Source organism: Polypterus senegalus, chromosome 17, assembly GCF_016835505.1.
Source record: "Polypterus senegalus isolate Bchr_013 chromosome 17, ASM1683550v1, whole genome shotgun sequence".
Taxonomy (NCBI): Eukaryota; Metazoa; Chordata; class Cladistia; order Polypteriformes; family Polypteridae; genus Polypterus; species Polypterus senegalus.
The window spans coordinates 91,982,595-91,997,850 of NC_053170.1; the positions used below are offsets into that span (position 1 = coordinate 91,982,595).

Here is a 15,256-nt window from a genome sequence, read left to right on the forward strand (position 1 = left end):
GTTTTAAATTAAACGTTGTTGAAGTGGCGAAAGAAATTGGTAACTGCACTGCTGCAACAAAATTCGATGTGTCTGAGAAACTGATGTGAGATTGGAGGAGGCACGAAGATGTAAAAATAAATAAATAAATAAAACTGAGTGTCGTATAAGTCGTGGTCTGATTTGGGTTTCAAGACGCGAATATATACGGGCATCACCATGGTGTCCTTAAGCGCTGCTGCAGAGTGCCCCAGTATTGTGGCCCTCAGCAGGATAATGGACTGTCTACACAAAGCTGGGCCAGAGAACACGACAATGGCGCCTTCAGTTTACTCCACTGACCTGACCTGCACAGCAGGCCCCCCTAGAGACCTCATTCCAATGGAGTGCCTCTTGGGTGAGCTGGAATGTGAGGTCCACAGGAACGGTTTGATGTTATTGAGTCAGCGTGGATTAAAAAATAAAAACCAGGGAACATTTCCAGCACCTTGCTGAATGTGTGACTCAAAGGCTCAGCACCTTGGTGAATCGATGATTCAGAGGCTTTTGAAAAAAAAAAACTGGGATATTTTAAGAAAACACAAACCCGAGAGGCTGAGTGGTTCTCTTTATAAGCCAAAGGTACAAAAGGGAGATCTGAGAGGAGCAGCTCTCAGGATTATGGGGGGCACCATCGAATACTGACACGGAGCGAGCACACTCCGCTTATATGTCGTGTGTCCTGCCTGTTGGTTACATCAGAGACACAACGGCGACCTGTACAAGGCACCCACCCGTGACCTGGCCCTCTCGTGTCACCTGTTGGTCTGTGTCTGCGAACATTCAGAATGCTAAACTAATTACTTTTCAGAATGCCGTCATCGAACGGTTTGACGAGGCAGGGCTTTGACTGTTCTTTTTTATCATCCTTTGGACACAGTGCCAGTCACGCTAAGAGAGTCAATACGTCTGGGTCGAAAGCAGCAAGGCCGGTAATGTACTCTACTTACAATTTTGACAATTACTGTAGAAAAACGCCTAAGCCTCAGCATAGAAAATAATTGAGAAAACTGGCCACGACTCAAAGCTATTGAAGCTTTTAATGAGGCAATTAGCATCCTGGGCTGCTGGCCTTTTCTACTCCCATTTCAGTGTAGCCAGCGCCGGCTGCTTTATCGCCTCTTACCAAGTCAGAACGGAGGAGCCGTGAGAGCCGAGCAGCTTTGCTGATAAACATGTCTGCAGCCACCCTAACAGAATATAAGAAAATGAGAAAAGTAGGGAGCAATGACAGCCTTACGGAGGATTCAATAAAGCATTGACTGCTTCATCCACGCCTCCCTCGGGTCGAGCCCAATACTCGAACGGGGACAAAGCAGAATTGACATTTACACAATTAAAATAGAGAAACTACCTGAATGTCAAACGTGTGTAAACCTCCCAAGCAGAAAGCCCTTCTCAATTTAATCATACACATTTAAATAAGAAATAAGTCGAGTTATTTAAAAACAAAAACATTCCTGAACACGTGTTACCTAATCTTGCCGTGCTTATATCTATCATGGCAGACCAGGGCAGCAGGCAGAAACCCAACTATGGACGTGATGCCAGTCCATTACAGGACACACACTGACTCAACAATGCAGACTCCCCACCTAACGTCACGCACTCATCATCCTGATGGAGGAACAAAAACAAAAGGGGTGAACATGCAAACTGCACGCAGAAAATGACCAAGAACAGTGGCAGCCGGTGCCACACTCAAATCTAAATGGAATATTTGGTAAAATGACTAAGGCTTTCAGCGAGCCTGGCTAGAGGACTTAGTAAAGCTGGACAGCTCTTTCCATTTTCTGTTTCAAGTGATAATGATGTGTTCATAAAGCTTGGCTTTATCAGCTGGAAAATGGAAGGTGCACAATGTCACTTAGTGTCACTCACGCAGTCAGTGATGAGGGCATTGATAGACAGAACTTTATTTGTCCCCAAGAGGAAGTCTGGCATCAGGAGCACATTACGACACTTGAACATGTCTGCTTCGTGCAGAAGACCCTTTGAATGTGATGCAAGTCAGATGCACCAACAAGTTATCGTCATTTGCCGCCAGACATAACAAATGGGGGGTTTGTCTGATGCTTGACTTCCAAACCAGGTTTTCTTCTTTGAGCTCAGGCATTCAAGGGCAGGGAAAATACTTGAAGGACATCATCATGTACATCATAAAGAAGCGGAAAATTGACACAAACTCTTGGGAGACCACTGCCCTGGACTAATCTGAATTGGGGGGGTTAATTGGTGGCCACACAACAGTAAATAAAAAGGATGAGTGGGATATTCATACTCTGGCCCAAACCAACAGCCAGGGACCACCCATAGTTGTCTGAAACACATGTCTGATCTTAGGCAGGGTGGGTGGATACTGGGGAGGTCTCGTTAGCTACAGTGGTATCTCCAGACCCTCGCCCTAACCCTTAGATCATGCTGCCTGATGTACTGTTACACCATCTGCCTATTCACTGCATGGGCACAAAGCACGACAGCTCAACACATGGCCCCCATTAAGGTGCGTTTCTGAACTTTAAAGTCTCGTCTCCTTGCCTAAAATGAACTGGCTGTGTCACAGATGGGTGTGTGTCGTGTACTAAGAGTGTATCACAGACCTGAGCCCTCCCTTTTATTGTTCTTTAATTTACACCTTTTTGTGTTAAGGATGAACGGCTACCCAGGAATTTTATTAATTCGAAATAAGCAGCCACAATTATACAAACCCTGCGCCGTAAGGTGTGTTCCAATCTGCTGCTTTGTTGTCTTGTTTGTTGCTTTTGTTTATTTTTTTGCCTTATTTTGTTTTCCCCGCAGTATATTATTCTTTGATATTCACATAAGTTAGCTGCTTCTCTTTGGGCTTTTTCCATCATTTTTCTTTTTTCCTTCCCTCTATTCACCCACTAAACGTTCTCCATGCCAACGCTCCCTCATCCCCTTACTTGAATACCTTGTGTTCTGTGCAGCACCCGACGCCCGTGTGCCGGGCTAATCTGGGCTAAAGTGAAAGGAGCTAAGCAACCAGCATGCAGGAATCAGGAGACTCTTGGGCCCTGAAAACAGGGCTGGAGGAGAACTCGGAATTTGTAAGAATCCCTCCTTTCAACCGACCCACCTTAGCGCACAGATAAGTAAAAGAAACGGACACACAGGCATCGAGGGGCAGAAAATAATGAGCTGACTGAAGCCTTTCAAATTTTTTTTTTTTGGTCTCCCTTTCCATATTAAAAATGTGAAGGTCCTGTATGTGCAGCATCCGAGAACAGCAAGTCGGCCAAGTTCTGTAAAGCCAAACGCAGGGCTGCAGTGCCACCTAGTGAGACGATCACAATTGGCAGAGACTCCTCCATTGACATTCCATAGGGTGGTCCAGATCTAATTCTGCAATACTCTATAACTTATCAAGTTTATTACATAGAAAATCACCCGAGAAATCCCAGACCATCAAGAAGCGTGCGAACTGACGACATGAAGAATCATCTTCACGCCGAACTGGAATCGTCCCCGCATAAATCAAAGTCATCCAGATATCTGGATCTGCATAATTAGATCTGGACCACCCTGTACTCTGCACTGGTCTTTCTTTGAAGTTTCTCGTGTTGAAAGGCTGCACCGGGCCCCCAGAGTCCTGCTTCGACGGCTCATCGGCTGTAAACATTTTACCCGTGCCCCACCTCGCAACCCGTTTATGAACAGGATTTTAACGAGGCACTAATAAATATTAAAGGCAGCACTTGGCTCATTACTGCCAGAAAGCAAATGAAAATCAGCATGTCTGGCACATTTTATTATGAAAGCCCCCAAAGCTGAACTCGGGGTCCCACAAATGAAACACGATGTGAACATAAGAAGAGTTGCAACCAAAACAGGTCAGCTGTGTAGCTTCAGCTATTCACTAACCTTTGCAAAAAAAGTTTAGACATGAAGGGTCCCAAAGGGGTACGGATTATCAGAATTCTCTGCTTTAAAACACATCAATTCAGAAATAAATATTGCTGTTGTTGTTGGAGACCAGGGGGGCAGGCAGGCAGGATGTCCTGCTGATGAAGGGGGTGACTGAGGGAAAACACTCCAAGGGCAACAGAATCCGAGATAGTGGGATCTTGGAGGGGGCGGCAGACATTTAGATGTACCCTAAAGCCACACTTGGGGCAGATGGCAACCCTGCTGCCCATTAAAGAGAGAAGGTAGCCAAGAAGTTTGTTATCGTTCTAAAATCAAAGCGGTTTCTTTTTCCACACTCATGTCTCATGTCACACATCGATTCGCCCTGAAAACACATGTGGTGAAGTGAAGCTGAATTTATAAAACTGAAAAGCGGTCAACACCCCGTGGCTTAGACGTGCAGACAGTTAGACAGCAGAACTAGAAACAGAGGACCCCTAAAACCAATGACATTGTCTAGAGCAGGGGTCTCCAACCTGCTACTTTTACAAAATGAAAATGGCTGAGAGCTCCTCATGTTGTCTAACGTTTATTCTCATAGCTTATTTCAACCCAAGCAAACTGAATAAGCTTGTTTTGCCTGAACATTTACAGAATGTTGGTGTCCACAACTCACATTTTGCATTAAAACATCAAAAAAAAAATTTTTTTTCACCTGCAAGTGCATTTTGTACGTCTGTATGCATTTTCAAGTGTAACTCACACTACTGAATTAAAACATGAATGCTGTCAAAACAAAACAACGCAATTCCAAATCCACAGATCTGACTTCTTCATTTGTCGATGTGTTCCATGTCACTGTGTCACTTTACTCACAGGTCCAGTCGCATGTGTGATGTGTTTTTTAGTTAGTCAGATGACTCAACAAGAGAGGCAGGGGTCTGGTGGAGTGGAGCCCCCTTAGGTTCACTCTTCTGGAGTCATTTAAATGTTCGTCTGTCAGTCTTGTTCTGAACTTTGATTTCGTGACATTCATGTCAGACTCACAGAGGTATGGAGACCCAAACAGCAGACATTTTCAGAGCTGCTTGGTGAAGATTCTTCTAGTTATCTGGCTCTACTAAGCTCCAGAAATGCTGTTGAGACTTTAACTGCACATTATTCTGAAGGTGTACTAATATATGATATAGAAAATCCAATGTCTCTCTGTCTGTCTGTCCGCTTTAAACAAGAGAACTACTTCACGGATTTCGATTGGGTTTTTTTCTATAATTTGCTTGAACATTCCGGTTGATTTTGCGACTTCTCTCATTTCACTATGTATCAGAGTTCATTGGCAGTACCAATTTATTTGTGTGAATCAAAGAAACACGCAGCGGGCCGAAGGGAGTGGGTCCTTCCTCACTCCCTCGTCAGCTTCGGGGTGGGTGCCTTAACTCCGCTTAGCTAGCGAATGAGAGAACAATTGAATTCAAATTTGTTTGATATCTATACTAATAAAAGGCAAAGCCCTCACTGACTCACTCATTCACTGACTCATCACTAATTCTCCAACTTCCTGTGTAGGTAGAAGGCTGAAATCTGGCAGGCTCATTCCTTACAGCTTACTTACAAAAGTTAAGCAGGTTTCATTTTGAAATTCTACACGTAACGGTCATAACCGTCGATAACGGTCCACAACGTCCGCCATGTTGAACTTTCTTATTTATGGCCCCATCTTCATGAAATTTGGTAGGCGGCTTCCCTGCGCTAACCGAAACCGATGTACAGTACAGGCCAAAAGTTTGGACACACATCCTCATTCAATGCGTTTTCTTTATTTTCATGACCATTTACATTGGTAGATTCTCACTGAAGGCATCAAAACTATGAATGAACACATGTGGTGTTATGTACTTAACAAAAAAGGTGAAATAACTGAAAACATGTTTTATATTCTAGTTTCTTCAAAATAGCCACCCTTTGCTCTGATTACTGCTTTGCACACTCTTGGCATTCTCTCTATGAGCTTCAACAGGTAGTCACCTGAAATGGTTTTCACTTCACAGGTGTGCCTTATCAGGGTTATTTAGTGGAATTTCTTGCTTTATCAATGGGGTTGGGACCAGCAGTTGTGTTGTGCAGAAGTCAGGTTAGTTGGACGATCATTTATTTTTCAACAGGACAATGACCCCAAACACACCTCCAGGCTGTGTAAGGGCTATTTGACCAAGAAGGAGAGTGATGAGTGCTGTAAATGGTCATGAAAATAAAGAAAACACATTGAATGAGGAGGTGTGTCCAAACTTTTGGCCTGTACTGTATGTACTTATTTCAGTGGTATGACGCTACTGTCAGCCGCCATATTGAACTTTCCAACGTCACTAATTCTCCAACTTCCCGTGTAGGTAGAAGGCTGAAATTTTGCAGGCTCATTCCTTACAGCTTACTTACAAAAGTTAAGCAGGTTTTATTTAGAAATTCTACGCGTAACGGTCATAACGGTCAACAACGTCTGCCATGTTGAAGTTTCTTATTCATGGCCACATCTTCACGAAATTTGGTAGGCGGCTTCCCTGCGCTAACCGAAACCAATGTACGTACTTATTTTGGTGGTATGACGCCACTGTCAGCCGCCATATTGAACTTTCCAACGTTACGAATTCTCCAACTTCCCGTGTAGTAGAAGGCTGAAATTTGGTACTTATTTCGGTGGTATGATGCCACTGTCGGCCGCCATATTGAACTTTTCAACGGTCTTTGTTACTTATGGGCCCATCTTCAAGAAATTTGGTATGCGGGTTCCCAACGCTAGCTGAATCCTACTTACATACATATTATACGTCCATAGCCTGCAGCTCGGTCACCGTGTGAGGTGGCGTTGGGTCCCCCATCCCAACGCCTCCCACGTTGTTGGCTACCTACCTATATAAGGCCGTCCGTCGCTCCGGTCTCTACATTCCCTTCCTTGCTTCGCCACAGGATTCACGTCTCCCTACTGATAACTACAGCCTTTTTATTTAATCCACGGCTTCTCCGCTGTTTATTTGTTCGTTTATTACGATTATAGTTATTGTTTAGGTATTTTAGACTTACTTTACATTGTTCAGGTACCCATTTCCTTTATCATTCCAACCGTACCCCCATTAACATGTCTATCGAGGTGATCACCATCGATCAAAGAACTGTCACTTGTCGAGTGGTTTCCATGCCCAGAGATGGCACCTACCTTTTCCATTCTCTTTGTTACATATTGCACGGCCATATCAGGCTCACTCTTGATATCTGGAGAAACGTTGTGTCTTATGTATTGAATGACTGGGACAGATTCAAGGTGTGGACTGATGACGGTACAGGAGATAATTATACTACACAGGAGCACTAGAAGAGTGAAATGCTTAAGCCATTCACCTATGGATCTACATGTGAGTTGATGGCTGCCGCTGAATTGTTTAGTTGTCGCTTTCAAGTGTACCGAAATGGCCAAATATTTTACACTTTTCGACAACCGCCAATGCCTCTTAAACATCTTAGATTGACAGGTGACGATTTCAGTAGTGGACACTTTGATGTTTATGAATGTTTAAACTCTCAAAAGCTGGATGTGAAGTTATTGATGAAGCCGGTTGTATACTTACAACGCATGACAGATGCCGAATGTCACTTCAACACAAGTCCTACAAATACTGTCATAATTGAAACAAACCAGGAAACTCAAACCGATTACGACAGCAGCAATCCAAGCTGTGAGATCTGAAACAAGATTACTGTTCACATGGCCAACTGTACATTGCATGCTCAAGAGTAAGCTCAGCGCACAGCTTGGTCATATTACAACCGGAGGGCCGAACTCACAATGTGGTATACAAAGAGATCCTTAACAAAAAAAGTTTAATTTTCTTCTTAATAAAAATTTTAAGGCAGTACTTCGCCGCTGCGAAGCGTTGGTATTTTGCTAGTATATATATATATATATATATATATATATATATATATATATGACAGCAATACTCATATCAATGACAAAACAATTACATTGACAATCATGTTACGTTATTTTCGAAATGTTTCCTTTTCTTTTTTTTTTACTTCTTTAACACACTACTTTTCCGCTGCAAAGCGCGAGTATTTTGCTAATTTAAAATAAAGTGTTACTTAGGTCTTGATGAGTCTGAGTCCCTTAAGTATATGCCACATTGAAAAGATAGACTGAAATTGGAAAGATCACCCACCCTTAATTGGACTAATCAAGTTTTCAAATTTATGTAGGATTCATTAACCCTTTGGTAGCTCGCGAGCAATGTGTTGGAGACCCCTGGTCTAAGGCACCTCTGAGATCACACTCCAACAAAAATCGAAACATGGACATAACGGTACATAAAGTCAGCTATGATAATACCTACGCTATAACAAAACAAGCTTTCAGCTTTACCCCATGACACTAAACTCTCGCCACGTCAAGAATTTCACAGACTGGGACTTCACGTTACCTGCAGAGACGTTATCCAAAAATCACCAAAATAATGCCGACAGGATTCCACTCACCCAGGGCACAAACCATTCGTGACTTTAAATCGCAGGCCATCGGGTTCAAAAGCAGCACATGTGACAGATGGCCGAGTCACACTTGGTGATAAACTGTGCACACTTAACCCTAAAACCGCTGGAGGAGGATGTATATTATTTAGTCCACTACATACTGTACAATTCTAAATGATCTTTTTTAGTCAATATGAGACAATAAATTAAGAATAATTTAAACAGAAAATAATTCAAACGTAACAGTATTTTTGTTTGCAGTGTGTATATTGAAAAATAAGAATTGGGTTCAGGAAAAATACTGAGATGGTCAAGTAAAGAATGTACCAGAAGAAAGGATGACTTAAGAAGTCAGTAGAGGTCCTACACAATCAGAATGGACGCTTGTTATATGCACAGACATTTCAAGGGTGGTAGCTCATCTCAAAGGTATAAGAACCACCAGAAAAATAAGATGATTGACTTTTATTTTATATGTCTTTTGGGTATAAGCTGATGAACCAACCAAAGTACATGCATGTATTGATTGACACTGTTATGTAAATTCATTTGCTTATAAAACAGACCTCTGTACTCTGATATTCTGACCAGGCCGTATTAGACTGCTTGTGAGAATGACATCAAAAGACGAATTAGAACAGGTCTTCTCCTGCCTGGCATCTAATAGTAAGAGGTTCTAAATTTAAGAGAAGATTCTATTAATATATATCTAAATTTGATTCCTTCCACATCAGAGACCTACAATAATTTCTACTACACAAATTGCAAAATTACAACAATTTTGAAAAGATCAGGCAGTTCCACCCCATAAGCTCGCCAATTCTATTCACTTCATTTCTGCAAAATAACACTGAGTCAAGGTCCCGGCTCTCGACCACACTGCATGATCATTTATTACAGATTATCAAACAACACGTCAACTTGTAATACAGGGCGAGTCAAAATGATGTTAACATTTGAATGGCGGAAACAATTTATTCACAAATGTACTTCTGATGTGCAAGACGATTTACACGAATGTCTCAACCTGTTCGCCATTCACGTTCAACACCACCACGTTCCATATGTGGCACATAAATTGTCCACAAAAATTGTATAGAAGTATATACTGTCACACACGCATGATTAGGGGACAGACAGCGGGCGCTATCGTGTGTGAAACTACAAGAAATGAGGATCTGGAACATGGCATTAATACTCCTTCTCTCCTGTTCATCTACAGCAGCGGTTCTCAACCTGGAGGTCGCGACCCTGTCGGGGGTCGAATGACGATTTGCCAGGGGTTGCCTAAGACGATTGGAAATATGGGTTTTGTCTAGTCTAATGTGTAAAACTTGTTATTGTACACATTTTTTCCATCAGTAGTTTTTTACTGTAATTGTCATTCGAGGATAGATGTTGCAGATAATTGAATCAGAATAATTTCAAACGTTTTAATTGTCATAACTTTTATTATTTTTAACTGTTTACATTACTGGGATTTCCATTTCCAACAACATATCATTGCGAAACAGGGCTTTCCAGCTTCTTGGTTATCAAGTCTAAATACAGAAGTAGACTTGTTGCAGAAGATGATCTTCGTTGTGTATTTGCACAGACTGCCCCGAGAATTTCTGATCTGGTGAGAAAGAAGCAGCCTCAACCTTCACACTGGCGTTGGCTTTTTACGCGTACTGTCGCAACAATTTTGTAGCAATGTAGTTTACTGTTGTTATATTAAGACTCTTACCCACGCTATGCCATGCTTTTCACATTACTATACAACATGAATACGGTGAATACAGCTCAATACACAATGAAAAAAAACAAATAAACGTAAGTCATAAAGACAAAATTTCATTTATTTGTAATTAGAAATAAATATTTCACAATATATAATTACATATTGTTTTTGTTATTAATCCCTACGCTTTATGTTCAATTTGTAACAATGAAAATACATCCTGCATATCAGATAATTACATTACGATTCATAACAGTAGCAAAATTACAGTTATGAAGTAGCAACGAAAATAATGTTACGGTTTGGGGTCACCACAGCATGGGAAATTGTATTAAAGGGTCGCGGCACTAGAAAGGTTGAGAACCGCTGATCTACAGAAAGACGCCTGAATACAAAGCCCGCACCTCAACAAATGTACTGATCTCCTCCCTCTATCCACATCACCAAGAAAACGCTCTGTTCTGGCGCCATGGAATCACCTCAGTTCAGGTCCCGTCCCTCCGCTTCTGACATCACCTCTGGCTCCCCCCGTCTTTGTCACAGACGTTATTTTCATTTGTCCCTCTATAAAAGCTTCCTGACCCCAGTGTTTTTGTCAAAATGTATCAAACTTTTTGTTGTGATTTTGACCTTGTTGCCAGCAATTGGAACCTACAACCAGTATACGGGGCGGGTCGGTTTCATTTGATCACAATACACAGCAGTACCATTAGTGTTAGCACACTAGTGACTCACCCTGTATGTAACACAACCTAACACTCTCTAAGGCACCGAATCCTATTTAAGGTCAAGGAGAGCCTGGCACCCATCCATCCAGGATATGGATATGCAAGCTCATAATGGAGCTCCTTCATACATACACACACACACACACACACACACACAGGGAGAACATGAGCACTACATAAAAACAGCAAAAGGGCAGCAAGAATCAAATCAAATCAAATGCTGTGAGACAGCAGGGTCTTCTTCTGTGTCGTGTGTTTTTGTGTGTGACCTGCAGTGGTCCTCCATTGTAAACTGCCACCCAGACTCAGAGTCAAAAGGTGACTTGTAAACATTGGTGACATCCTTTGCTTAATGCCACCGTTTCATTTTGTAGCTGTCAGCATTAGTTACTGTTAGTTATAGGAAACACTTAAAAACACAGATTTCAAGAATGAAAACACATACTTGTACCTTTAAATCTCTTGAAGTTTTCGTAATCCTCCGAGCACGGCACCTGAACAAATTTAGTCCCATCCAGAAACTCATCCTGCCTCACAAACACTTCAGTGACAAACTCATCTTGGCTCACATAAAGCCAGCCGAGGCCACCAGCAATGATAAAGAGGCTCACTGCAACCGTCCCCACGATTGGCTTTTTCCACCCGGATCCTTGTCTTAAGGCATTGCCTCTGGAAAGAGAATACAAAGGGAATGTCAATCCCATAAAGCCATGCGTAAATGGAGTCTGTATATACAAACACACACATTAACTTTTAACAGTATATAAATACACATCCATATAAATACATGTATACACGTGGCAACATGGTGGCGCAGTGGGTAGCGCTGCTACCTTGCAGTTAGGAGACCAGGGTTCACTTCCCGGGTCCTCCCTGCGTGGAGTTTGCATCTTCTCCCCTTGTCTGCATGGATTTCCTCCCACAGTCCAAAGACATGCAGGTGAGGTGCATTGGTGATCCAAAATTGTCCCTAGTGTGTGCTTGGTGTGTGTGCCCTGCCTGGGGTTTGTTTCCTGCCTTGCCCTCTGTGTTGGCTGGGATTGGCTCCAGCAGACCCCCCCATGACCCTGCAGTTAGGATATTGCGGGTTGGATAATGGATGGATAAATATACACATACTGTATATTCAAGCTGAACTGAAATCTTAGTGCATACGCATATTCTAATCGAAATGACTTTAGCAGAGTAGAACTGCAGTCCGCTGGTCCCGTGACACCACTCGTGACACTCTCCCTCAAGGGTGTCACTTTCCACATGCCAAGGCATTTTTTGCATGGATTAATAAAATGCATTGCAATTCTCATGACAGCAAATAGTGCTGACAACCAACACTTCAACCGAAAAATGAACATTTTAAATAAGAAAAAAAAACTTAAAACTCAGGTCCCGCTCGGCCAGTGTGCATTCTTTACAGCAATATATTGAATTTTGCTATATATTTATAAAATTACTCCTGCTCTCATTTTGCTACATTAGTGAGGCAAAACCCCAAAATGTTTAATTTACTCAAGTTTGTCATTCTTATTATATATGTGTATATATATGTGTGTGTATATACATATATATACTGTGGCGGACAGCTGGGGACCTTGCCTGGCCGGGACGCCCCTGTGATGGAAGGACTAGCCATTCTTCTGTAACGAAGCACTAAGACACGAAGCTTTGTACTAATCATGTTATTGTCTGAGGCCTCACCGAGCTAAAAGCAAACTCCATAAACATTCCTCTAAAAGACGACCAACACACTAAGAATTGCACTCCACTTGCTGTCCCTCCACCATGACACATGTGCCCCACCGAAGATGAGAAAAACTTAATCTCACCAGACGACGAACTGCTCATTCCGCAGAAACATTCCCCCAAAATCTGCCGGCCGCCTGTACAACATAGACCCTTTATCTTCAGAACAGCTCTGTCTTATGCCTTAGGGGAGCTCAGCAGGTAGCCATTTGTCTGTTATGGCATTGCCTTCATATTTGGTAAACATTGCATCTGATAGGCTGGAGAAACCCAATAAAAAATAACAAACTGTTTGTCAGCTTTGTGGTTTGTTCTCCACTTGTGGCGTGTTTTTTTTATCCAGTCATAAATGTTATGAAACACAATATAGTAACTGACAAAGGCAGTATGAGGCCATGTTGACTGAAGAGAATGCGCACTGTAGGTTCTAAAAGAGATTTAGGGAGATATGCTTTTCTTTATTCGCTGCTAACATTATCGGCCTTTACTCAGTTAGCTTGTAGTATTAAACACCAGTAAAACTCCAATTTCTAACAACAAGAGTACACGGAGAGTTACACTTTTGTTTCCATTTAAGCAGTGCAAAGAGATGTTTCTAGGAAGGAAGTCTCGAGGTAAAGCAGGCACACTTGTTAATCAAGGTGCCAGACTGTGCCAGTAGGGTGCATGCTGATTAGTAAGAACTAATGACCCTTTGACCCAAGACACAGCACATACTGTGGGGGACAGCACTTGTGTGTTTCACTTGCAGAGAGTCTGTGGTTCAATTCTGTCACAGGACCTCCCAGTGTGGAGTGTGTATGTTCTCCCCTATTTGTGAAGGGTTTCCCTTCAAAGACATGCTTGTTAGCTTAGTTAGGTCAGGTCAGGCATGCACTGGTACAGCGACCCACCACACGATGGAACAGCTTGGGGTCCTGGTTGACAAAGGCAGACACGCAGTCATATCTTTGATTATAGTCAAGTAAATGGATTCTGTGGGTAAAACTAACTAGGAAAAAATTGGAAGTCAAACCAATTATAAGCTACTTTACCTTTTTTTCTTTTTTTATCCACTAACGGGCAGAGACAGACATCATATTAACCAAGCTTTTTTATTCTACAATACATTTATTATTTACCTGGTTATCCAAAAGGCACCTCCATAACTATTTAAGTATAGTTATAACACTGATTTATCCTCATCTCTATTGACTATAAAATCTCTTTTAAACGTGTTCAACCACAACTGTGCTTCTTTGGGACGTTCTCCTAAAATCGCTCATAAGAAATACAGTACTGTACTTGTAAACGTTGTGAAGTCATTTCAGGTTTTCAAGTCTTTGCACTTCCCAACGAGAATACCCCCCCAACAAAATGCGATATACCAATCTACTCATCTTGATGTCTAGTTATGCAAGAGGTCAATCATTTTTGGGCTTCATTCTGTGTTTGGCTCTCTAGACCTGAAAAAAATGTGTTTTGACAAATTCATAACATATGGGATAAAAAAATATAGTGAAATTTACAGAAATGGGAATAACATATTTATTGGGATAAAAAAAATATAGAAATTTATAATGGGTTTCCCCTTACCCATTCTAGTGTTGGGGTCCGTGGGGGAGATTTCACTGCCGTCTGTTTAGTACACAAGTACAAATTTTAAGCCATTTTTAACCGTATGTTGTGCAGGAAATTACGCTATTATAATAAACAGTAAATTAGCCGGTATATTCAACAAAAAATTATCAGAACGACTTGAAGCTGTCCAGCTACACCGATCGACCCCAGGGGCTCACCCCTTATGGGATAACCAGGGGGCTAAGTTGATCCTTTTCGAAAACTTCGAAAAAACTAGGGACTGGTAAGATAAACATGTGGAGTGTCATTTGTATACCCTTTAGAGGATGCTGATCATAAACATAACACTTTTGAGAATTCTTTACCGGTCGTCCTAGACCTCTAAGAGCCACTTCCAGAAGGTTAAAAATGACAGATTTCAAACATAACCATGTGGGGTATCGTTTTAGACTATTTCAAGGTCTGTGATTACGAATACTTTACGTAACTATTGTTGATAATTACGTACTTTTATCTGATGTAAATCGTTACATTTCTTTCGCTAATTCAGACTTTTTGTTTTATTTGGAAGGACACGTCTGTAGAGGAGAAACTCAACTCGTTCTCCGAGCTCTTCGTGCTTGTAACCCCGCCCGTTTTATGCAAATACACCCAATTAACATTCAGCCACGCCTACTTCGACAACTAAACGTACCAGTAATGTCCGCTGAAAATAAAGGTGGCTGTCACTTGAAGCCTCGGTAGCCTACCCGGACGTAGGGTGTAAAGAGTGCGAAGGGCACCTGACGGCTATTTAAACAAAAGTCTTGTGTTTTTCAGCTCGCCGTGCCTTATTAATAAATGTTATGGGACTTCTGGACGACATAAGAGCACAAAGCACTTGCACGCGTCTAAGCTGGCTCACACACAACTCACTCGCACTACCGTTTGATTTTCTTCTCAATGCTGCTCCCTTCGGCGGTCTTAACGATACCACGTCTCTGCACAGGCATGGTCCACCTCAGCGTGAAGCCTCCGGAGGTAGCAATGACAAGCACGCCCGCACTGCGCCGCTCCGTCCACTTCTTACGAGCGCAGTTGGTCAGAACAGGGGAGAAGT

General features: G+C 42.1%; 1 protein-coding gene across 1 annotated transcript in view; it reads right to left on the bottom strand.

Moving 5' to 3' along the window:
- Window positions 1-15,255, bottom strand: part of uts2r2 (urotensin-2 receptor 2) — a 99,232-nt gene extending 83,977 nt beyond the window's left edge. Inside the window, exons 1-2 of the mRNA XM_039740746.1 lie at window positions 15,082-15,255; window positions 11,309-11,526 (exon numbers count right to left, since the gene is read on the bottom strand). Coding sequence (XP_039596680.1) covers window positions 11,309-11,526; window positions 15,082-15,149 — 286 coding nt within the window. The 5' untranslated portion in view covers window positions 15,150-15,255. The remainder of the gene's footprint in view (window positions 1-11,308; window positions 11,527-15,081) is intronic.
- Between the last annotated feature and the right edge of the window lies 1 nt (window position 15,256).